The 24,230-nt window shown below is 48.0% G+C and overlaps 1 protein-coding gene across 17 annotated transcripts in view; it reads left to right on the top strand.

The window, feature by feature from the left end:
- The window catches only part of AOPEP (aminopeptidase O (putative)), a 429,169-nt gene that overhangs the window by 192,095 nt on the left and 212,844 nt on the right, over positions 1–24,230 (top strand). For 14 of the 17 annotated variants that reach the window (XR_010109119.1, XR_010109118.1, XR_004673384.3 and 11 more), the window contains 2 exons: positions 11,056–11,245; positions 15,489–15,595. The exons of 2 other annotated variants lie outside the window; for them this stretch is intronic. Coding sequence is in view for 11 of the 15 variants with exons in the window: in XM_063594308.1 (XP_063450378.1) it covers positions 11,056–11,245; positions 15,489–15,595 (297 nt within the window). In the remaining 4 variants the exon portion in view is untranslated. Of the gene's footprint in view, positions 1–11,055; positions 11,246–15,488; positions 15,596–21,624; positions 22,439–24,230 lie in introns of those variants that run through there. One more of the 17 variants, XM_057298685.2, reaches the window with a different exon arrangement.

Below are 24,230 nucleotides of genomic sequence, written 5' to 3'. Positions count from 1 at the left end.
GTCACTGCACCAGCCCCAGCAAGGTCTTGTCACTCCAGTGATATTGTTTCAAGAAAGGAAAAACCTCTCCAGTGTGTGCCAGTGTTCATTGTATTTTTTGTTACTTGCAGCTGAATACATTCCAAACAGACCCGGGTGCCTTTCAGATCACAAAAAGGTAACCACCTAGGAATGGGGACATGGGCAGGCAGAATTCTTTAGAACGAAAGGAATTCCTGGGATCCTTGCCCACATTTTCACCACGGTGAACACATGCAAAGAATGATGAGTCAAGGGAACCATCCAGAGAAATGGGATTGAGCTGTAGATATCCAATAAACCTGATGCATTCCATTTGGGGAGAAGAAATAGAAGGCTCATAATTTTAAATGGAAAGGTTAGTTAAAATCAGGAGACTTTGGAGAGACTTTTATTTGTTTATTTTTGTTTCTGGTGAGGTTTATTACCTTTCAGAGGGACATGCTGTTAAGTTGAATACCTCTGAGAACGACCATCTGTCACATATTTTCCAGGACCACCCTGGGAAATAAGAAGCATATTGTCTCCTTATCTCGACAAGCGTGCCATGGTGGTCTATCCATGGAGTCATAATTTGAGATTAGGAAATATGCTGTTATTCTTAAAAGCTCAATTATTTATGAATCCCCAATAGCCAGGTGATCCCTTATACTTAGTGGCATTTATTGATGCAGATGAGTACTTTGAAAAATTAAGAGAGACATTTACTTTTTAAGCTACCACTAAGACGGTCTCTGACCGGATAAAGATAACTTGAGCAGGCGAATTTGTTTAACAAAGGTGGTGACATATATTGTGGCAGCTGAATGCCCCCTTACAGCCAAGGGAGAACAATCAGTGAATTCATTCGTTTAATTCATGAATTTTCCTTCTATTTACACTTTAAACAAACATGCCAGTTGTTTGCTTAGTTAACAAGCTCTGCCTTCATTATACGCCATTAGTGGCTAATAATAATTGAAACTGTGTTTGGATTTCACAAATACAATAAACCCAATTAATTTCACCCTTAGTAATATGGAATTTGTCTGATCAACCTGAGCTAGGCAGAAGTTTGTGTCTTTGCCCTTTGCATGAAGGGTTTGCTAAATCATCTTATAGCCATAAATAGGAATTCTTCATAAGAAAAACTAAACAAAACAGCTTAAATCCTAATGCTTCTAAGGGGCCAGGCAGCAATATAAATTAGTGAATGGGTTGGATAGAGCATCCTCTAAGAAACACTTGGTCTACTTTTGATGGAGACATGGATATAAGAAATATTTCACTTTTTAATCCTGTGATAAGAAGGAAAAATCCACACACATGATTATAAATGACAAGGAGGCTCAGCCAATGGCAGGGAGACAGGAGGGAGAAGTTGGGACCACAGCAAACTGGAGAGCCCAAGCCCTGTCTGAAAGGGCCAGCTCCGATTCAGCTGCAGTTACTACATAAGAATGCAGGCCTGTGATGAGGGACTCCCAAGCAGGTTTTGCCTGCTTCTCGGATTTCACCAGGGTGAATCATAACAGGGACCTGATAAATTCCTATCTTTGAAATGCTCTGTAATGCTTATTATCGTTCTTAGGAAATGATAAAATATTGCCCTTTGGCATTAGACGTGTGTGTGTGTGTGTGTGTGTGTGTATGTACAGGATAAATATGTGCCCACTTCTAAAAAAGACCTGGGCCTAGTGTGGCCACATCTTTCAAATTTTTAATGTAATGTCAAAATCTGGATTTCTGGATAAAATCTTCCCATTTATAAACTTTGGCAATGAGTTTTTGCTACTTAAGCTGATGCTGTGCAGCCACCACAGTGCAGATCAGCAGCTCTCAATGTGGTCTCTGGACCAGCCACATTAGCATTACCCGGGAACTTCACAGAAATACAGGTTCCTAGGCCCTACCCAGGCCTACTGAAACAAACTCTCTTGGGGTGAGGCCCAGAGATCTGTTTTAACAAGCCTTTCAGGTAGGGCTGCCAGCTTTTAGCAAATATTTCATGGAACATACACCAAAAAATTATTCGTTGTTTATCTGAAATTCAAATTTGACTGCGTGTGCTGCTTTCTTATCTAGCGGACCTACCTCCCGGTGCTTCTGATACCCGCTGGTGTTGATCAAGCAAAACGTGTATGAGCCAGGCTGCTTGTGTTTGAATCTGCTTTGACACATATTAACTCTGGGATTTTAGGCAAGTGACATAATTTCTGTGTGGCTTGGTTTACTTACATGTAAAATAGGCACGATAATAATTTCTTCCTCATGGAGTGGTTGCTGGAATTGAATGAGTTAACGAACATAAAATACTTAGAACTTTGCCTGGGAGAAAATAAACAATGTATGTGTTTAGTATCATCATTTTATTTTTTCTTTTCTTTCTGCTCTAATCATCACCGCTCCTGCCACCACGCAGCCATCAGGGAATATGAGAACTCATCTTCCTTCAATTCTTTTTTCCTGGATCTAACTTTGATTTAGCAGAATTGATTCTAACGTGCTATTCCCCAAGGCCACTCTGTTGCTTGTTCCTACCCAGAGTTACCCTTCCTTTGAAATCTGGTTGACAGTATGGCGGTCTGGCAGGGAACCCACTCTTGCCTCCACCCCGACGTCCTGCAGCCTGACCAGAGTTACCCTTTCTTTGAAATCTAGTTGACAGTGTGGTGGTCTGGCAGGGAACCCACACTTGCCTCCACCCCAACGTCCTGCTGCCTGAACTCTGTCAGCCGGCAGTGCCTCTGTTGCGCTCAGGCCTCTTGTTGTACAGACCAGCCTTGCTACTTCGTGTCTGCTTTCACCAGCCCAGCAGGGCAAGTCAACAGCTTCCTGACCCTACCTTGGATTTTCAGATTTGCAGAGGGCCTGACTGGGGCTTGGCTTCTTGCTGTCAGTTGGGGAAACAATGAATGCCTTCCTCACCAGTTGAATTCTGAGTACACTTTGGGAAATCCCCACAACTTTTTCCAGACAAGGAACATGGGAAGATTTGATTTGTGGACCCAAAGAGTGTATTTCAAAGCAAAGCAGTCACCAAACTGTCCTTGCCGAGAATGGCTGCAAGCTGCCCCAACGTGTCCCTCCATAAAGCAGCCCTCCAGGCCTCCACACCGCCACACGTGACAGACTTGTGCTCACTGTGAAAACCACCAGGATGAGCTATTACGGCTCTCAGTTGTGCCATTTTATTGCTGTTCTGGAAATGGAGCAAAACACATTATTTTATTAAATAAAGATTTTCCCTGTATCACAGTGGAGGCTAATTTTATTAGCTCTTTTTATGGGAACAAACATCATCGCCCTGATTGGGGAGGACGGAGGTGGGGGCCGTGGGGAGGTGAGGGAGTGGAATCACATTTTGTCATCTGCGCGCTCCAATGAGGCTGCCGATATGTTTTAGTTGGTTACTCACATTAATTACTTACTTACCAGAAGAGTTCCCCAGATCCTGCAGAAAATACACAGCTTTCATTCATAAGTAATTTATAGATGATTCAAAAGACATGTTCAGGGCCAGGCTCATGCCTGTAATCCCAGCACTTTGGGAGGCTGAGGCGGGCAGACCATGAGGTCAGGAATTCAAGACCATCCTGGCCAACATGGTGAAACTCCCGTCTCTACTAAAATACAAAAATTAACTGGGCATGGTGGGGCACGCCTGTAGTCCCAAGCTACTCGGGAGGCTGAGACCAGAGAATTGCTTGAACCCGGGAGGTGGAGGTTGCAGTAAGCGCCAGTGCACTCCAGCCTGGGCAACAGAGCGAGACTCCCTCTCAAAAAAAAAAAAAAAAATTAAATAAATAAATAAATAAAGACATGTTCAGTTACAATAAATATTTGTTCATATTGTGTGGGTATGGGTGTGTCCCCTGACAACCAAAATCTATAGTCTCCAAAATGTATAACTAAATGAACAGAATGTTCAAAATTTGTTCAAAAACAAATTTTTTGTTCTCATCTATGAGATTCTGGAATGTTTAAGGCAGAACATGTACTGTCAGATTGAGAGAGGGAAAGGAGTCCAAATCTAGTTGAAAAACTCAATAAAATACTGTTTCTCCCTCTGATTCTTTAGCTTTGAAACCTGAGACTTTCACATGCAGCTTTTTTGATGACCATAACCAGCAGAACCTGCCCCCACCCCACCCCCGGGCTAAGGCAGAGCAGCTGAGGCAGGTGAGGCCAACTCCTGAGAGTCAGACAGCAGTGCTGCCCTGTTCTGTATGCAGGGCTGAGGTCTCCACAACGTTCTCTCGGGATGTGTTGCCCTGGGGTCAGAAGGGATGTATCCGCTGCTCTGCTGGTCAGTAGCTGAGCCTTCTGTATGGTCTGCAGAGCTGCCACTGAGCCAGAGGTGGTCTCTGTGTTTCCTAGACTCAAGGTGGTCTCCATGTTTTGTCATTGCCATGCTCTTTTTCCTGCTAGCAATAGGCCACAGCTAACGCTAAAGCAAATGGTGAAGCTGGCTACAGTGTTTTGTGTCCCCAGCCTCCCCTTCCGCCCTCATGCCTCTCTCCTCCCCAGTGTTGTCTGTGCTGTGCTTTGGAGCCTTTCCCTGCCCCCCCATGAGCACCCACCTTGAACCTTGCTAGGATCCAGGTATCCGTCATTTACATCTCCATGTGACATGAAACCATAAGCCTCCTCTGAGAGCACTTAGAAGTTAAACCAGATCATAAAGCTGGAGCTCCTAGCCTTGGCATCGTTGTTTGCTTCCCTGACGTAGCTGCCCACTGCCCTATAGTATCACTGCCACTTCCCTAACCTCAATTTCTCTCTCCTTCATCTTGTTAGCTGCCTCCCCAGCTTGTCTTCTGCATCCTTCCCTTTGTTGTCTGTCCTTCCTATTTTGTCTGTCTCCCTCCTTTTGTTACCTATATCTGCTACCCTCAGCCTGTTGGCCTCTTTTGTAATGAGCTTCCTTCATCTTATTTTCTTCCCTCATCTTTCTATCTGCTTCCTTCATCTCCATCTTTATTTCCCTCATCTGCTCCCCCAGCTCCTTTCTCTGCTTCTTTCCTTGTCTACTTCCCTCATCTTTTTATCTGTTTCCCCATCTCATTCTCTACGGCCCTAATTTTGTTATCTTCTTGCCTCCTGTAGCTCTTTGAGTTTGTGACCTGCTTTAAACCATCTCTACTTGAAAAGAATACCAGGCTTTAGCAAATATAGGTGAGAGGTGGAGACCAGGGAGAGGTAGACTTGTGTGTCACCCTCCTGGGGACTGACCTAAGTACCGTTGTAAGGGCTTGTCTAACACATGCCCCTGTGACCCACTGGGGACTCCCAGCGTAGGACAGGGTTATGAGGAAGTAGGCATTGCTCTTCAGGGGCATCAACAGTGGAGTAGTGATGCCCCCCTATGGCCTCTGTACCCTTATTTCTTACCTTCCTTTCACTAGGAGGAGGCCTGCTCACCTTGGGCCAGTTCTGGCTATGATGTAGATTGAGGGAACAGAGGTCTCAGGACGTGGTTGATAGCTTCCCATTGGTGCCTCCTGAAGACAGAGCTCCTGGGAGAGTAGTGAGCATGAAGCCCATGGGCTTGAGCTGGCACAGAGGGACGGGAGCCCAGAAGCCACAGGTCTAAACCCAGTGACACTGGGCAGAGTGGATCAGAGTGAGGCTTTAGAGTCCAGACTGTGTGAGCTCCAGTCCTGGCTCTATTGCTTGCCAGCTGTGTGACCTTGGGTTAGTCAGTCTGCCTCTCTGTACCCCACTTTCCTCACGTGTAAAATGAGATAATGAAATTGAATAATAGTAACATCCTGAGGTTGTGGGGTAGAGCAATGAGATGGCATGTGTAAAATACAGTGCCTGGCACGTAGCAAACACTGAGCAGTCAGTCTTCAGAAGGAGAAGATGTTTGGGTACAAGAATAAGGAATGTGGCCCTGGGGCTTTCCTCAGTCTCTCTGCCGTAGTCACATTTGAGTCAAAATTCATTTAGGCAAATGAGTGGATGTTTTACTATTTTTTTTTTAAATTTTAATTTTGTTGTTGTTGTTGAGTCGGAGTCTCGCACTGTTGCCTGGGCTGGAGTGCAATGGTGCAATCTCAGCTCACTGTAACCTCCGCCTCTCAGGTTCAAGCCATTCTCTTGCTTCAGCCTCCTAGTAGCTGGGATTACAGGCACCTGCCACCACACCCGGCTAATTTTTTATATTTTTAGTACAGACAGGGTTTCACTATATTGGCCAGGCTGGTCTTGAACTCCTGACCTTGTGATCTGCCCACCTCAGCCTCCCAAAGTTTTTCAGAATTTTTAAGAAAACACTTCTAACCTTAAGCCTTTCTTTCAAACCCAGATCCCCTTACACATTGATCAGACGTAGCAAGTTTGCTTCAAGTTTTTGGAACTGGTTTCCACTTTAGGCTACTGAAGGTCCCATATCCCCAGAAGACTATCCCCTCATCTCCTCAGCCTCCCGTTTAAAGATACACACTGCAGTCGGGTGGGTGCCAGATGAGGAAAGCGGAAGATGCTGATTCCCTCCCACGCAGTCTCAGGGCCAGAGGGAAGGAGGGTCCTGCCAGGCTGTCTGGGCCACCCCCCCACTTTGGCTTCAGGACTACAGAAGCATCTCCTACGTTAGGCTGCGTCCAGGAGAGGGACTAAGGGATTTCGTTTAGAAGAAGGGGCAGGGGCTGAGGGTTCGGCTTGTAAATGTGTAGGTGAGAGTGTTGACATACATCACTTCACACCTGATGAAGGAAAGAGAAGACAGGCTATGAACCTAAGAGGGGCGGAGCGACAGTTTGTCTCCCTTTCAGATGGCCCCAGGCTACTACGAGTCTACGGTTTCACTTGTCCAGTTTAAATTAGCAAGTAATGAAGTCACACAAGCAGAAGCTGCTGCTTATGATTATCCTTAGAACTATCCTGCTGGACTTTAGAGGGCAAGGAGCCTGGTTCCCCCCTCTCTCGGGTCTTCCTTCGTCTCTATCATGGGATATTGGGCTGCACATGTTGAAATTGTGAAAAGCGTTGAATCCATAAGAAGTACCAGCTTGATAAATGTAAGTCTGTATGATGCCTCCCAAGGATCTGTGTGAAAAGTAAACTTGCGGCCAGGCGCAGTGACTCATGCCTGTGATCCTAGCACTTTGGGAGGCTGAGGCGGGCGGATCACCTGAGGTTGGGAGTTTGAGAGGGGGCGGGCGGATCACCTGAGGTTGGGAGTTTGAGACCAGCCTGACCAATATGAAGAAACCCCATCTCTACTAAAAATACAAAATTAGCAGGGCGTGGTGGCGCATGCCTGTAATCCCAGCTACTCAGGAGGCTGAGGCAGGAGAATCGCTTGAACCTGGGAGGCTGAGGTTGTGGTGAGCTGAGATCGTGCCATTGCACTCCAGCCTGGGCAACAAGAGTGAAACTCCGTCTCAAAAAAAAAAAAGTAAACTTGCTCTCCATGAGGGGAATTGGGGTCTGCTCCTGTAAAATGGGAGGGGTGGCCTGGGGGCTCTTCTTGTCCTTAAGGGCAAGCAATTTCCCGTCCTCTGGGTTCCTTCTACCCCTGCAGCCTGCTGGAACCTGCTGTGGCAGCAGCATCTAGCCAGGGCCGCCGAGTGCTGGGTCGCTCCACCCACAGCAAGATGGGCCATGCTGGTCAGGGCTCCACGGAAAAAGCACAAATAAATCAAACACCAGCTCCTACTTAAGATCTGATGAAATTCTCCATTTCCGCTCCAAATTGAATTCCTCCCGAAGGATGGGAGCAGCTCCTGGGAGTAATGAAGGCACTCCTTCCTCCTCTGCTAGAAACATGTTTTAGATTAACAGACGCAGTCTTCTAATCTGGGTGGGTAGGTAGTGTTCAGGAACAGCCTTGAGAAAGTGTTTTCAGACCAGACATGATATTTTTAATCTCGAGGGGCAAGGCGGCAGACATGCAATACGCTTGGCCTCTGTGGAGGAGGCAGCCCCAGAGGTGGTCTGCTGGGGAAGAATGACAACACGGGAGTGTGGCTGCAGGCCACCCCTGCCTGCCACCTCCTTCTCCTCCACCACTTGGAGCCAAAAAGAATTTATGGTGGGGAATAGAAGCAAGAGGGCTTGTGTTTTTTGAGATTTGAAATATCACTTTCCTGCCCATCTCTTATTTGGGAAAAATAATCAACTCTGTGATTAAAAAAAAAAAAAAAAGACAAGAAAGAAACGTTTTTAGGATGAAGATGTCATTGAAGTGATTATCTTCCATTCTCTGTAATAGTGATGAATCGACAGTCTGGCATTTGTAGAGGCAGTTGACACAGACCCTTTCAAGGGGAAAAAAAGAAACAGTTTTCCAGTGAGGCTTGTCAGGGGGAAGACTGATCGCCGGCAGGCCAGCTCGGACCATGAGCACAGTTCCAAGAATGCAGGGATGAGGAGGAGCCGGGCTGGGCTGTTGAGTCCAGGCTGAGGTAGGAGTGCAGTGTTTTACAGGTCTGTTCTGTTTTGTGGGTGGACATGGGTAGATTACCTGTTGGGAAAGAAATACTTAATATTATTCCTTGAAGTGAGCTAAAGAGAATTACTTTTCTTCACTCACTGTTGAAGAAAAGCAATCTAAAAAAAGAGGTTAAATCTACTTAACATGAGACGTTCAGACATTTAGGGCCCAAAGGAGGGAAGGAAATTCTCCTTGAAAGAATATTCCATTGGTCCTTTTATGTCAGGATTTTGTTAACAGCCTTTGAGAAAGGTTATCAAAACCTTACTCCATGTTTTTGGTTTAGTTTTAAAAAGAAGCCTTTTCCTTCATAGGGAAATAGCCCCAGAGTATCCAGTATGTCAAACCCAACCTTAGAGGGCCAAACGGGCCCCGGAGGCTTTCGATTCAGGTTCCCAGCCGGAAAATTGCTTTTCAGGGAGAAGGTCATGTTTTCCGCAGATAGTGGGGTCATTTATACGGTTAAACGCCCTTCCTTCTGAGCCGGCAGGATGTTCAGACTTGGCCTCCCTCAGAGGACAGTAGGAAGTATATTTACCCCCGACTCAGAAGAAAGGATTGAAGATGGGAAGGGGAAATTTAGGTGGAATTCTGGCAACGCTGGGGCCTGTCCCAAGCCCAACAAGATGGACTGAGGCCGGGGTGGTGTCTCCAGAACATTGAAGGTTGGGGAGGGAAGTGTGGTGCAGACAACAAGGACTGCTCAAGGGGAAAAAATGAAAGGGTGGGAGAAAGAAGTGCCACCCACCCTCCCCACAGCTGCTATTGTGCATTCCTTCAGGCCCTCGCAGACTTTTATATTTGCATAAATGGGCCCTGGTGAGGCTTCCACACTGGGACAGAAGAGCAGGCAGGTCCCTGGACAGTGGAGGCTTTTTCTTCATGAATAGTCTTAGAGCGATTTCGCAGTCATCCGCTCGTGGAAGCTTCCTGGCTGGAGTCCGCCCTCCAGTCTCTGTAAGGACGTGCGTGTCTGTCTTTCTGGCTGCAGACTCTGCCCACGCAGGCTTGCCCTCCAGCCTGTTTATAAGGCCTGAAGTTACTTCTGTCTTGTTTTAGCCCAAAGGGTGAAGTGCTGCCAGCAGTATGTCTGGAATGTTATTTACTTGGTACATTTCTGTGGCTTTTCTTTGTAGCATTGCACATGCCAGAGCCATTTACTTGAAAATGCCAGGTTGCACAGTTTGTCTTCTCAACGGGGTGACTTTCTCAGTTAGGGGAGTTTAGTTCCTGTGTCTCTCAGTTTCTTCCTTCCTTCCTTGTTTTTTTTTTTCCCCCCTGAGTTAGTGCTCTGAACAATACTGTTGGTGCCTGTTGCATCGCACCCCTTTATCCTGAGTGCCCCAACTCCACTTGTAATTTCTGGGGTTTCTGGTGTCCTCTTCAGAGCACCTGGCAGATGCTTTTTCATTTGCATGCCTGCCCTGTTATTACTTCACATGAAAGCTGTCTGTTTTGGCAGACATGACTACCATGATTGCAGTTGAGCTCTCTGAGGTGAATGGGTGATGTTGTGTAAGGGAACTGGAGGTGGGATTTTCTCTAATGGTGGCTGTGGGAGTGGAAGAAAAACCTGCGAGCAGTCTTGGCTTGTGCCAAGCCGACATGATAGCAAACAAATGACTTTTGAAGGGAGGAACCGGTGTGTACAGTTTCCTAATTTGGAAGGTTTCACAACTGTTTTTGTTCAACTGATGGAGGAGAGATTTTTTAAGGGCAAATTCTTCATTAGGAAGACTGTAAACAAGTCCTGGAAAAAGGATAATTGCTGAAGGAGGAGGCATGGAAGATATTTGATGGGCCTCTTTCGTCAGCTCCCCTTCTTCCCATTCCACCTATGCAGTTTTAATGGTGATATTTTGGGTTTTAACACAAGGTATGGAAAATGAGATTAGATAAATCTCCCTGTCTGGTGCCAGTCCTGGGGCCATTTGCACACCTGGGTGGGATAACTCCCTGCCTTCTTTCTGTCAGCATAATTTTGTTCTGTCATGTGATTCTATAAGCACTTGCAGATATGACGGAAAAGCTTGGCCTTACATGGTCTCGGCCTTTATTCGGGCCTCCTGGAAACCTCAGCCATCCCCGGCACCTGCTCGTTTGTTAACATCATAGCCAGCTCCCCGTGCAGAATGGAACATTTTCTGCTCCATTCTTCTTGGCTTTTTCTGTCCTTCTGCATGACTTCTCAATTTGTTTGTAAGCTGCTCAGATTTTTGGATGAAGGGTCTTCTTTGATCACTCTCCTGACAGCTTAGGCTTCACACTGTCACACCTGCTCTTCTTTTACAGTCCAGATTTCAGAGTAAATGCTTCCATTGCCTTGTAATTTTTGTTTTGAGTGTAAAACTTTGGTGCAGGTTACTTATTACAGGTAATAGCCGTTTGATGATGGAGAAAACTGCTTGGCAGAAACGGCCACCTGAACTACAGCCAGAAACATAAACTGCCACTTTATTTATGTCTGAAAGCATCTAAGCCGCAAGCCTATCTGTCATGATCTAGCATGCACATGATAATAACAGGCTTGCCAGGCTAGGAAAGCTGCCCCATCGGATGGCCATGAGGACAGGCTCTAACAAGACTCTGTGCATTTTCTCCCCCATTATCCACAGCCCACACATCATGTTCCTCTCTCAGAGCATCTTGACAGGAGGGAACCATCTCTGTGGGACCCGCCTCTGCCATGAAATTGCCCATGCCTGGTTTGGCCTAGCCATCGGGGCCCGAGACTGGACAGAGGAGTGGCTGAGTGAAGGCTTCGCCACTCACTTGGAGGATGTGTTTTGGGCCACAGCACAGCAGGTGGGTTAAAGTGACCCTAAGCATTTCACTACCCAGAGTCAAATTCCATTTCTGGTCATTTGCTCACCCAACAGCTATGGACTGAGGGCCTACTATGCACTAGGCACAAATTTTGCTGGGGAGATGGCTGCATAAATAAGAGAGGGAAGCCCCTGCTCCCCACAGCATTTACAATCTAGAGATGGGAGAGAGAGCAGACAAGTGAATCATTAATGGGTCAAGTGTTGGAGTACTGTAAAGAGAAATGAGACCCATAGAGGGGCAGTGGGTCCTATTTTAGAAGGTAGTAAGAGAAGGCCTCCCTGATAAGGAGATATTTGAGCAGAGATGTGAAGAAAAGGTCATGCTATAGCATACTCAAGCACTTCTTTGTGGTTGTGATTGTGGTGACTTGTGTGTGTGCAGTGTGTGTGTGTGTGTGTGTGTTTTAAATAAAGAGATTAAAACATAAATCCAGAGTCATCTCAGATGTCTGCTCACAAGTAGTGAATGAAGAATGAAGCAGGGGTGGTATAGATTAGGGAATGGTGAGAACTGTGGCAAACTGACAGCAGCTACTCAGCTCTAACCAATTGTCATGGTGAAGGAAGGAGGGCTCAGTATAACCTACACTATTAGTTTTTTAAGGTAATTTATAATTCTGGACTTTTATGTGAAGTTTACTAATTTAAAAAATACCACGCAAGACAAACATACCCAGAAGCCAGACCTGGTGCACACGCTTCCAGTTTGCAACCTCTACCTTAAAGCATTGGCCACCAGTTCCAATGAGGATCATAAGCAACTAAGCTGCTTCGTGCTTACTTTCAAGTTCCTGTTGTTGTTGTTGTTGTTGTTGAGACGGAGTCTAGCTCTGTCGCCCAGGCTGGAGTGCAGTGGCACGATCTTGGCTCACTGCAACCTCCACCTCCTGGGTTCAAGCGATTCTTCTGCCTCAGCCTCCTGAGTAGCTAGGATGACAGGCACATGTCACCATGCCCAGCTAATTTTTGTATTTTTAGTAGACGGGGGTTTCACCATATTGGCCAGTCTGTTCTCGAACTCCTGACCTCGTGATCCGCCCACCTTGGCCTCGCAAAGTGCTGGGATTACAGGCGTGAGCCACCGCGCCCAGCCTCAAGTTCCTAATGTTTAGGTCACTTTTTTCCCCCTGTCATCTCTGTCCCTTATACACTGGACTATTTGGCATTTTCCAGAATTCCCAAGTTTGTGCATACCTGCATGATATTGTTCAAGGTCCTTTGTCTGTTGAAATCTTATTTATTTTTCACTAACCAGCTGGAGGTCACCTTCTCTAGCTAGCCCAGGCTGATTACCCGGCTCACAATTCAACACTACCCTCCTACACACTGTGGGTTCCCACAATACTTGGTGCTTACCTTTTTAAACTTATTTTATTTTTTCTTTTCCTTCTACTGTGTCATTTCCTTATCCTCACACCTGGACTATACCTGCTTTAAATTGGAGCTGGGTCTTGCTTTTCATACCCTGGCCGTGGACCCAGCAGTGTGCACATCAGTGTCCCCTGCCACATGGAGTCCTGTGAGGAGAGGCCACATGATAGATACAGAAAAGGCTCTGGGGTCTGAGTCAGACAGACTTCCAGTCCTGGCTCTGCCATTCATCGGCTCTGTGAGTATAGGTAGGTTAGGTAGCCTCCCCAAGCCTCCGTTTCCTCATTTGTAGAATGGATATAAGAATGCCAAAGCTTGCAGGGTGAATGGGATCAGGTGTGAATGAGCTTAGCACAGTGCCTGACACGTGGAGAATGCACAAGAAATACCTGTTCCCTTCCTCTTTGTTTCCCTCCGTCTTACACACAGGCATTCAGCAGGGGTTTAATATGAACATGCCTCTATCACCATCTCTTCCCTGGAGTGCCTCCCTTCTGAGACTCTCAGATTTGCGCTGGTCCTGGCAATTGTGGTGCATTCCAGGCATCTGATCATGGCACCTCCAGTTTTTATCTCCTGCATCTCCAAAGAGTGCTCCTCCTTACCCTTCCCTTTGCCTAGACTTCTAGGAGGCCACTCCTTAGTCTGCTGGCTTGGTCCTGCCTCTTGACTGATAAGTTTACATAAAGAAGTAAACACCAAATATTGTCAGAATTCCGAGGTAGGAGAGGACAGGTCTGGGCGGGCCTGGAAAGCCTTTGTGGAGGCGGTGGCTTCTGTTGTGAGCCTAAAGGGACAGCAGGAGCTGAGCTTGCTCTGTTGCTCTTTTCCCTTAACATGATAGGAGTCAGCCCCCTCATCATCCTTGGAGGTACATGCAGTAACTCTTCGAGATGCGAAAACATGAACACCCCTGAGGCAAAATTGCCATTCTAGATTCCAGCACAAAGTTTGAAACATTTCCAGAGCAAGTCCGCCAGGCTGACCTCTCCCTTCAAGCGTGAGACTGGGCTGTTGCTGGCCCTGGCGAGTGCCTGCCTCAGACCGTCCAGGGAGTGGGGGAGTGCCCTGTGGGGCAGGGGTGGGTGTGCCATCTCCCAGGTACTCCTGGCCAGCAGGCCCCACCAGGGAGCAGGGCATGAGGATACAGGGTGACAGGGGTCACCGGGGTCACTTTGCTGCCTGGGAGACTGTGCTCTGCAGCACTGAGCAGTAGACAGCATGGTGGGGCCGGGGGTGGGTTGCGGGGGACATGTGAAATCTCAACAAGGAGATGGAGACCACCTTCCACTCAGAGAGGCATCCGCAGGGATTTGTGAATCGAGTCAGTCGCAAGGTTGGATGGTGTAACTTGTCATCAACCTGGAGAAAGTCTAAATGCCTTCACAGACATATTAGTCTGCTTGGACTGCCATAATAAATACCAGAGACTGGGTGACTTAAACAACAGATGTTTATTCCTCACAGTTCTGGAGGCTGGAAGTCCGAGACCAAGGTGCCAGCAGGGTTGGTTTCTGGTGAGGCCCCTCACTCTTCCTGGCTTGCAGATGGCCACGAGCTGCTTTTTCTCTGCGTTCTCATATGGCCTTTCCTCTGTGCATGCAGAGAGAAAGTACGCTCTATTGGCTCTTCCTCTTCTTATAAGAACACCAGCCCTGTAGGATTAGGGCCCCACTCATGACTTACTTAACCTTAATGACCTCCTTGAAAGCCTTATCTCCAAATACAGTCACACTGGGGTAAGGCCTTCAACACGTATATTTTGTGGAGACACAATTTAGTCCATAACAGCAGGCACATGGGGTCTGAGGATCGTCTGGCCTCTGCCAGCTTCCCTGCGCCTTGCTCCCTCCCAGAATGGTAGTCTGCTCCAGGCGTGACCATATGCCTTGCCATTCTCTAAGCACATCACACACTTGCCTGGCCCGACGTGCCTTGCAAGTGCTCTTCCCGAAATCCCTCCTCCCCGGCTGACTCCTCCTTCCCTGAGGATCAGTGCTGTCACCACCACCTCCTCAGGAAGCCCTGGTGGGCAAGGGGGCATCTGGGTTCTCCCTTCACCTCTCCCGTCACCTGCTCTCTGATATTAGTGTTCCTGCCCATCTCTCCCTCCCCTGGCTGCTGCCCCAGGCCCTGTCTGTAATGTCCCCATGGCCTAGCAGAGACTCAGTAAATATCTGTTGAACGAATTATCAGGAAAGTTTGATTTCCAGAAACACCCGTGGATAGATGTCTTCCCTCCGCAGTGGGTGCTCTGCTGCCTTCTCTCACAGAGGTCGGGGCTGTGTGGCCTAGTGAGCACACCATGGGACGGCAGCTGGTTCTGACTCAGTAGGGCAGAGTGTGCTGGCCTCCCCTCCCCCAGAGTGAGTCCAGGCAGCACTTCTAGTTATGTGCACACAGAATCATCTGGGTTGCATTAGCAGGCCCCGCTGGAAACAGTCCTTAACAAAATTGAGGGCTGGGGAAAATCGGAGGTGAACGGTGGGGCCTTCCCCATCCTGTGCAGAAAGACAAAGCAGGAAAAGAGGACAGATCAAAGTGGAAGTGGTCCCAAGGGAAGCCCACTCTCTCCAGACCAGGTGTGTGTCGGTGGGATGGGTGGGTTCCAGAACAAGGCGACCTCCGCCAAACAGCAGGCCCAGCTCCACTGCCAGCAGCACAAGCGAGCGTGCACGGTTGGTTTTTTGTTTTAGGCACTAAGAGGCTCCAGTGGCCTTTAGGTTTCTGATGGAAGCAAGGTGAGAGCAGGGGCAGGCTATATTGTCCCCCATTGAAACAAAGTGAGCCATTGCACCAGGACCACAACAGTGACTGTGTTTTGTGTCTGTGTGTCTGTGGCTGAGCAGCTGGCCCCCCATGAGGCCCGGGAGCAGCAGGAGCTGAGGGCTTGTCTGCGCTGGCGTCGCCTCCAGGACGAGATGCAATGCTCCCCCGAGGAGATGCAGGTGTTAAGGTAAAGCTGCATGGTGATCCACAGCCCTCTCATTCCCCTCCTTCTTCCCTTCAAGACACCTCCCTGCCAACTGATGACATCTGCTGTGTTTCCTTTTTAAATTAAGTTGGGGTGGGCTTCTTGTCCCCAAGATGTGATGGTTATGTTCTAAGTCTTTCAGGGTGTGCGTTTCGATTTGCCTTCCGACATTTTCCTGGTGACTGTTTAGGAAAAAACTAGCATGAGGCCATTTCCAGGGGTCAGATCCTTCGTTTGAAGTTCTAACAGTCACTTTATGTGGTGGCTGCAGACGTGGCGAGGGTTGGGGTTTGGCAGCCTGGCAGACAGTAACCCTATAAAGCCAAAGGGGAAAAAAATCTTTAGGAAAATATTGATTCCTAAGTGTTTAGTGGTCACAGATGTATGTGTCAATGGGCCCTTTTGTTTTCATCGTAGCCCAGCAGGAAGCCTCTGCTGCTACCCTGTGCAGCAGGATTCCATGGCCAGCTCCTGAGTTTTGTTTGTAGACTGTGGCTTGTGGCATGTGCAGGATTATTTCATGCCATTTTTCCACGTTTGTCCCTCTCTGCTTTGCTCCTTTTCTTTGTGAAATGTTTATCTGAAACCTGGTACCTAGGCTCCGGGAGCACTGTGGTTGCTATGGCAACAGGAGGTTCCATCACCTCCCCTCCTCTTCCACTAGAGTCAGATGTTTGTAATCTGCCATCAAACAGGTGGGGAGGGATGGCCATCCAGGAACTGCTCCTCTCCTCGCCCGTTCTTAGATGGCTGCCCTGAAGGCCCATCTACTTTCCCAGGCAGAGGCCTGCCTTGGACGGTTCTGCTGTTGTTGTTTGTTTTTAAATGAACACCCCCACTTCGCCTGACTGTGACTGAAGCCTAACGCAAATGCACCCCAGGGAGGGAGCTGGCTGGGACTTTTGTGCAGCACTGCAGAATGCTGGGGTGTGGCAAGCTGCACCCTTCCCACAGCAAAGTTCCCTGTGCTTGCACGCTAAGGCGGACTCCCAAGTTGACTCATCCATTGTTTCGGAAAGGAGATCTAGCGGAGGGAAGTGGAGCGGGCCAGGAGCCAGGAGACCTGTGTTCCCGCCCCAAAGCCATTGTTCCAGCATCTTTTCTCTTGGCCAATGCTGATTGATCCAGGCAGGACAGCTACTCCTATGGCCAAAGTGAACATGGCCCCTGCTCTCACAGAGCTTCCACTTAGCAGGGACATGGCTACAGGTACCGGCCGGTCACAGGTGGTGCGCAGCACTGTGAGCAGACCACTCGGTGATGTCCATACTAACTGGACGGCGGCGCATAAGGAGGTGGGGAATTTCTCTCTGAAAATGAGCTGCCTTGTGCATAGCCTGCCTGAGGTGGGAAAGGCCTTCATGTGCCTTAGGGACAGAAAGAAGGGCAGTGTGGCTGGAAAAGGGACTGAGGGCTGGGGCCAAGAGAGGCAGGCAGGAGCCAGGTCACACGAGTCTTTCCCCAAGTTCTTCAGAAGCTGCTCCAGGACCTTCAGCAGGAAGGTGGTATGATCTGCTCAGTATTTGGACAGTGCTGCTCTGCTGCTGTGTGGAGAGCACCACAGGCAGCCGATGGAAAGCCAGGAGAATGGTTGCAGCCTTGCAGTAGTCCATGCGAGAGGCCCTGGAGTGCCTGTGACAGATGCAAGACGCAGACCTATTTGAAATGTGTTTTGGCTGTGGAACGGGCAGGTCTTTGGTTGATTGAATGTGGAGAAGAGGAAAATGAGTGTATCCAGAATGACTTTGAGGTTTTTGAGTTGGACAGTTGGGTAGATGGTGATCCCATTTGTGTGATGGTAAAGACATGGGGAGGAGCTTGGAAGGAAAATGAAATTTCCAGCTTTGCATGTGTTAAGTTTGTGATGACCAATAGATATTCAATATTATGAACTTTGGAGATTGCAATTCAGGAGCTCACTGGAGAGACTGGAACATTCACCCTATAAAACCCTTTAAATCTTGAACACAGTGAAATCCTCAGAGAGAGAGGAAAGTGAGAGAAGAGGTCAGGAGGAAGAGGGGGAGCCAACAGAGGATTCTGGGGAAACCATTATGTGTTTCCCCAGAGAAAACCAGGGCACTAGGGGCCATGGAAGCCAGAAAAGAAGCTGAGGCAAGCAGGTGGGAGTGGCCGATGTTGGAAGCTGCCTGGGGGATGAAGAGGGGCGAAAGAGAGAGAAGCGGGACTACATGGGTGGTGGAGAAGGAAGTCAGGCTGAAGTGGACAGGGGCATCATGGGAAGTCAGGAAGCGGGGCTGGTGACTGTAGGCTCTGTGAGAGGGGGTGTGTTGGCCCAGGAAGCGGGACTGGGAAGGTAGCAGAGGGACATGAGGGCCAGAGAGGTTTGCTTTCAGGTAGGGCGCCCAGGAGCATGCTTACCTGCGAGCTGCCTCACTGTGCAAATCCCTTCACCTCTTAAAGGCTCAGTCCCTCCACCTAAGAGGTCATTTCCATTACGTCTCTTAGTCCCTTTGATCCCTTTGGTTCTGCATAACCATAATCCTTCAGTGGGGTAGGGGCATCTCAGTGAATGTGAGTTTTGGTGAACTGTGTTTCCAACTTGTAAGCAAGTTAGACTGCACCCTGCGAAGTCAGTTCACACATGAGGAGGGCCTCATCTCTGGCTTCCCTGGAGCCTGAGTCAACCGAGCTTCTGATGGCCAAGATCTTTTCCTTTGTGTGTGGAGTTGGGAGAACAATCTAGTATTTTTAGACCTTTGTGCTAGACAGCTTTTTATGGCATTTGCTTTTCTTTGTCTTAGTATTCAGAAATTTTGTTTGCCTAAATTTAGGCTAACTATGAATTGACTGCATTTGAAAGGCTTATTGCACATCAATAAGGAAAATATTGTTATCAGATGTACTTACAATGAGGAGGAAATGTTTCCGAACCTGCCCTGAATTATATAGTCTAGGTTTCGTTTACTCCCATCCCCTAGAATTCTCCCTTAAATGGACACAGAGAACCTGGAAATTATTGAAAGTAAAAGGAAGAACCAGACTTGTAAAAATTTGTTCTCAGATTTTGTTTTCAATGAGACCTTGGGAAAGAAGTCCCTTAAAAACAATCAGATGCTATCTTGTTCTTTCTTCCAAGATGCCCCATGGTCTTGAAATGATGAGCCATAACAACGTAAAAATCTGGCTTTATGTCTTGATAGGTTTCCACATGTTGGCGGACATAGTGGAAGCTTCTCTTGAGATCTTTGCCACACTGTTCAACATGTTTGACCACTCTCTCCTAAAAACACTTTCTTCTTAAAGCACTTTCTCCTCCTGGCTTCTGTGTGTCTTACTCTCCTTGAGTTCCCTCTGCCTCTGTGGCCAGTCCTTCCTCACCTCTCTTGCTGGCAGGTTAACAGTCTCCACTTCAATAGCCCAAGGCTCAGAAAGACTGAGTAACGCGTCTAACCTCCTCTAGCTGATAAAGAACCAAGGCTCAGAAAGACTGAATAACGTGTCTAACCTCCTCTAGCTGATAAAGAAGAGAACAGGGATTTAAACCCAGGACGGAAACTCTTCTCGGTTCCCTATACCATATTCCTGTCTTCAGGGAACTGAGAGCATTTAGTTGCATTAAAACAAATACAAAAACAAACAAACAAAAAAACCTGCAGGTATCTTGGGCTCTGGAAGGACATACAGGTCAGGGTGAAAAGTATGCTTGGTCCAAGCATCTTTTTTCTTTTAACACATGAAGTATGTGTCTTATTATTTTAAAAGACATTGAGAAAAAGGAACACTCAACATCCTCTTGGTTATAGATACTGGAGTATTAACAAAGTGAAAAGAGAAAAACTAAAATTTTGTTTGGCTCTGACTTACTAGTTTTAGTAATTTATAAGAACAGCTTTCCATTTGTGCCTTCCATACATCCACTGAGTCATGAGGTTTCATCAAATGTTTCTTTTTTTCTTTTCTTTCTTTCTTTTTTTTTTAAGACAGAGTCTTGCTCTGTCGCCCAGGCTGGAGTGCAGTGGCATGATCTCTGCTCACTGCAACCTCTGCCTCCTGGATTCAAGTGATTCTCCCACCTCAGCCTCCCAAGTAGCTGGGACTGTAGGCATGTGCCACCATGCCCGGCTAATTTTTGTATTTTTAGTAGAGACAGGGTTTCACCATGTTGGCCAGGCTGGTCTCGAACTCCTAACCTCAAGTGATCTGCCTGCCTCGGCCTCCCAAAGTGCTGGGATTATAGGCGTGAACCACTGCGCCCAGCCCAGATGTTTCTTAGATTGACTTTGCTGTGTTTCCTTTGTATCAGATTTGTCTGAGATTGACTTCCTTGTAAGTCATTTGTTAACAGGTTTCTTGTGTTTTCCTAGCCTTCTCAGCCTTCATTGGCTGGAGAGCCCGTAATGTGGCTACAGGCTTCTGAGGCAAGACGATTTGCTCAGTTTCAAAATGTTAGGGGTTACATGCCATTTTTCATTTGTTAATTATTGAAGATGTCTTTCCCACACATAAGACCCCAAGGACTCTCCCAGACTCTTCATCTCCTCTCTGGCCCTGGGCAGAACTCTTCCCCAGGCAAAGTCTGATTTCAGTGTTCCTTTCTGTCCTGCCACTGCTCAGCTATCTCCTGTCATCCATCCCCTGCCTACAAGGTCCCCTCCTGACTCGTGCAGCAGTGGTGGCTCTTGCCTGAGATGCATGGGAGCTTCCGAAAGGCTCGCCATGCCTCCTGTCTCCAGGGTGCAGCTGGATTCCGGCAGCTTCTGCCTAAGTGCTTTCAGTTAGCACACTCTGACAGGCCCCAGGGATGGAAGAGCTAAGGTGGCAGGGTCAGAAGAAATCTGTTGTTTTTTATTGTTTGTGATTTATTATGACTTCTCTTTTTTTCTGGATTCATTGTTAAAGTCAAGCTCCTGCTGAGGAAAACGTTAAAATGTATTGCTTTAAGGAGGTGCTGACAGGCAGGAGTCTATGGAACTCTTAATCTTAGCTGCTGCCTCCACTTTGATACAATGCTAGATAAATGCGAGCATCTTTTCCTAACCTTCCTCCTGAATGCCTCATCCCTTGATCACAAAAACATCCCTTAATAATAGGGGGAAAACCCCAAGTATGTAACCCTATCCATAGCCAAAATAAAGTCTTCATGCCACAAGTGTTGTGAATTTGTATGATGCCTACTGTACATTCCACTTAAAATAGGAAGCCTTTTTTTATTTTTATTTATTTTATTTAATTTTTTTTTTTTTGAGACGGAGTGTCGCTCTATCTCCCAGGCTGGAGTGCAGTGGCGCAATCTCAGCTCACTGCAAGTTTCGCTTCCGGTGTTCACTCCATTCTCCTGCCTCAGCCTCCCAAGTAGCTGGGACTACAGGTGCCCGCCACCACACCACGGCTAATTTTTTGTGTTTTTAGTAGAGACGGGGTTTCACAGTGTTAGCCAGGATGGTCTTGATCTCCTGACCTCGTGATCCGCGTGCCTCGGCCTCCCAAAGTGCTGGGATTACAGGCGTGAGCCACTGCGCCCAGCCATATACCATCTTATTTTTAAATTGAAAGCTTACACGCTTCAAGGAAGTGTCTGATAAGGAGAGAGGAAAATCTCAGTTTCATCTGCTTTGGTGGCAGAAGCTCCAAAACGGAAATGTCCTGGGGACCCTGCCCAGTGCACCAGCTACCTGAGGCCCTCCTCCACCAGGACCTGGCTCTGTCGTCACCCACAGTCCTCTGTCCTCCGCCCTCCCTCCCTTCCCTTTCCTTCTCCCTCTAACTGCTGACTATGCTCACACTTCTCCCATCTTTTTTTTTTTTTTTTTTTTTTTTTGAGACAGAGTCTGGCTCTGTTGCCCAGGCTGGAGTTCAGTGGCGCGATTTCAGCTCACTGCAACCTCTGCCTCCGGAGCTCAGGTGATCCTGCCGCCTCAGCCTCGCAAGTAGCTGGGACCACAGGCACGAGCCATCACACCCAGCCTCTCCTATCCTTAATAATCTCTCCTTTAAACTGCTGCACCCTCATCTAATTATCAAAACACTTCTTGTCTCCATTCCCACAGCTCTTAAGAACTTCCAGTCCTCTGGAATCTGCTTTCTGCTCTCACCAGTACAGGAAAACTGTTTTTTCCTTGGCTCATTGTGCCCTGACAGTCACCAGATTATGGAAGCAAATTTTATTTTTAATCTTATGAGACTCTTCTGCTTTGTTTGGTACTGTTGACAGCTCTTCTGGAAGTTTTTGTCACTGGCTTTTGTGGCAGTCCCTCACCTGATTCTTCTTGCCCTCTGTCATTCCTCCTCCATCTCCTTCGAGGTCTGCCCTTTGCCTGCCTGTGTCTTCAGAGCTGATCTTCCTCAGGGCCTCCACATTCGGCTGCGGGGCCTCCACATTCGGCTGCGTGTCCTCCCAGAGTGGTCTCATCTAAACCCCTATCTTAGGTGGGAGTCTCCAGGTGCAGACCCTGATGCAAGGGGTATGGGAAAGAGATTTATTAGGAATTGTTCTGATACGGGTTGGCTGTGTGTCCCCGCCCAAATCTCATGTTGAATTGTAATCCCCAGTGTTGGAGGTGGGGCCTGGCAGGAGGTGACTGGATCACAGAGGTGGTTTGTCATGGTTTAACACCATCCCCCCTTGGTGCTGTGGTCACAATAGGGAGTGAGTTCTCATGAGCTCTGGTTATTTAAAAGTGTGTGGCACCTTCCTCCACCAATTGTCTCCCTCCCGCCCCAGCCATGTAAGACGTCCTGCTTCCCCTTTGCCTTCTGCCATAATTGTAAGTTTCCTGAGGCCTCCGAGCAGGTGACAGCATCATGCTTCCTGTACAACCTGCAGAACCGTGAGCCAATTAAACCTCTTTTCTTTATAAATTACCCAGTCTCGTGTATTTCTTTATGGCAATTCAGGTGGAAAGGGAAGGGAAATGGAAGTGAGCAGGCCAAGCCAGGGTGCCGTGACATCAGGCCAGGTCATGCAGGGTTACTCTGGAGGAAGCATGGGTCACCCTCAGTTGTTCGCATCAGGCAGCAGACCCCCAGGGTGCATGTACCCCTGCACTTGTCTCATTGGTTGGAAAAATGTACAGTCCCAGGTGCTTCCAGCTCCATGTGTTCACAGGCTCAGGCAACCCCAGGGCCACCTTCTGACGAAGAGTCGCAGAGAGCATGCCAAGGGCTGGTGTGCACATGGGTGGGGTGTGGGCATGGCCGGCCATACCCCCTTTTAAGCCAAAGGCTCCCAAGTCTCCACTGGCAGCCCCACTCTCTCTAAAGATCAAGCGTGAATGCTTAACTCCCCGTTGACATCTCTCCTGGTTACCCCACAGGCATCTCTTACTGATCATCCCCTCTACCCTGCTTCATCTGCTCCCCTCCCATAGTGTTGTACTCATCGCTGGTGGCACAGGTCCACCCACAACAGGGTAGGAGCCTGGGAGCTCCAGCTCCTGCCTCTCCTTCACTCCTCCCCTGGGAGCCATTGCTAACAACTGCCAATTTCATCTCCTAAGGATTTCCTCAATTCAACTCCTCTTCTCCACCCCTAATACCACTGTCTCTCTCTTCACCACTTGCTTGTAGCAGTCCAACAGCCCCAAAGTGTTCTCTATTTTCTACTTCTGGTCTTGCCCTTCCTTGCTGCCACCAGAGAGCTCTCCTTAAAACACCTCATGGTTCTGCCACCTCCTTGCTAAAACTCTCCAAAAGCTTCCCCTCACCTGCAGGAAAATCTTCAAGCCCCTTAGTGTGGCATGCAAGTCCCTGCACATCACCTCTGTCCCCCATCTCATCTCTTGTCGTTCTTTGCTTTACCTTCTCCCTCCAGGTAGCTCAGAGACCCCTCCTGTGGTAGTCAGCTCGGGCTGCCATAATAAGTTACCAAAGGCCAACATAAATTTATCTTCCCACAGTCTGGAGGCCAGGAGTCCCAGATCAAGATGTTGACAGATTTGGTTTCTTCTGAGCCCTCACTCCTTGGCTTGCAGTCACTGAGCAGAAAAAACAAACTGTTTTTCATCTGCTCTCATTCCACAACCATCAACACAGAAGACTTCTGTGGCCAAATGTGTAGGAGGTTTCCCCACACACCAAGCAAGCAATAACTTCTGTAGTGGACACCAGCTGGGTGTCCTCTAATTCAGTTTAATTCTGACACTGTCCAGAGCATCAGATCCCACAGGGTGAGGGCTCAGTCCCACAAGACTGCCCTCCACCTCTGACACCAGTCACACGCCCCAGGTTGTCTACCCTGTGTTTTTGACCAACCAACTATAAATTGGGGTTCCCATGGCTGGCGCGTTGGGTTTATTAATTTGCTAGAGCAGCTCACAGAACTCAGGGAAACACTCACATTTACTCCTTTATTATAAAGATATTACAAGGGATACAGGTGAAGAGATGCATAGGGTGAGGTATGAGGGAAGGGGTGTGAGGCTTCCCTGCCCTCTCCAGATGTGCCCCTCTCCCTGCGTTCAGCTATCCAGAAGCTCTCCTAACCCTGTCCTTTTGGGGGTTTATGGAGGCTTCGTTATACAGACATGATTCGTCAAACCATTGGCCTTTGGTGGTCAACTTGGTCTTTACCCCCGTCCCCTCCCCGGAGATTGGGGGGCGGGGCTGAAAGTCCCAACCCTCTAATGCTGCCTTGGTCTTTCCAGTGACCAGCTCC

This window comes from Pan paniscus, chromosome 11 (genome assembly GCF_029289425.2).
Source record: "Pan paniscus chromosome 11, NHGRI_mPanPan1-v2.0_pri, whole genome shotgun sequence".
In the NCBI taxonomy this organism is placed as follows: Eukaryota; Metazoa; Chordata; class Mammalia; order Primates; family Hominidae; genus Pan; species Pan paniscus.
The sequence above is the reverse complement of the archived record's forward strand: the minus strand, read 5'-3'. Positions and strand labels throughout refer to the sequence as shown.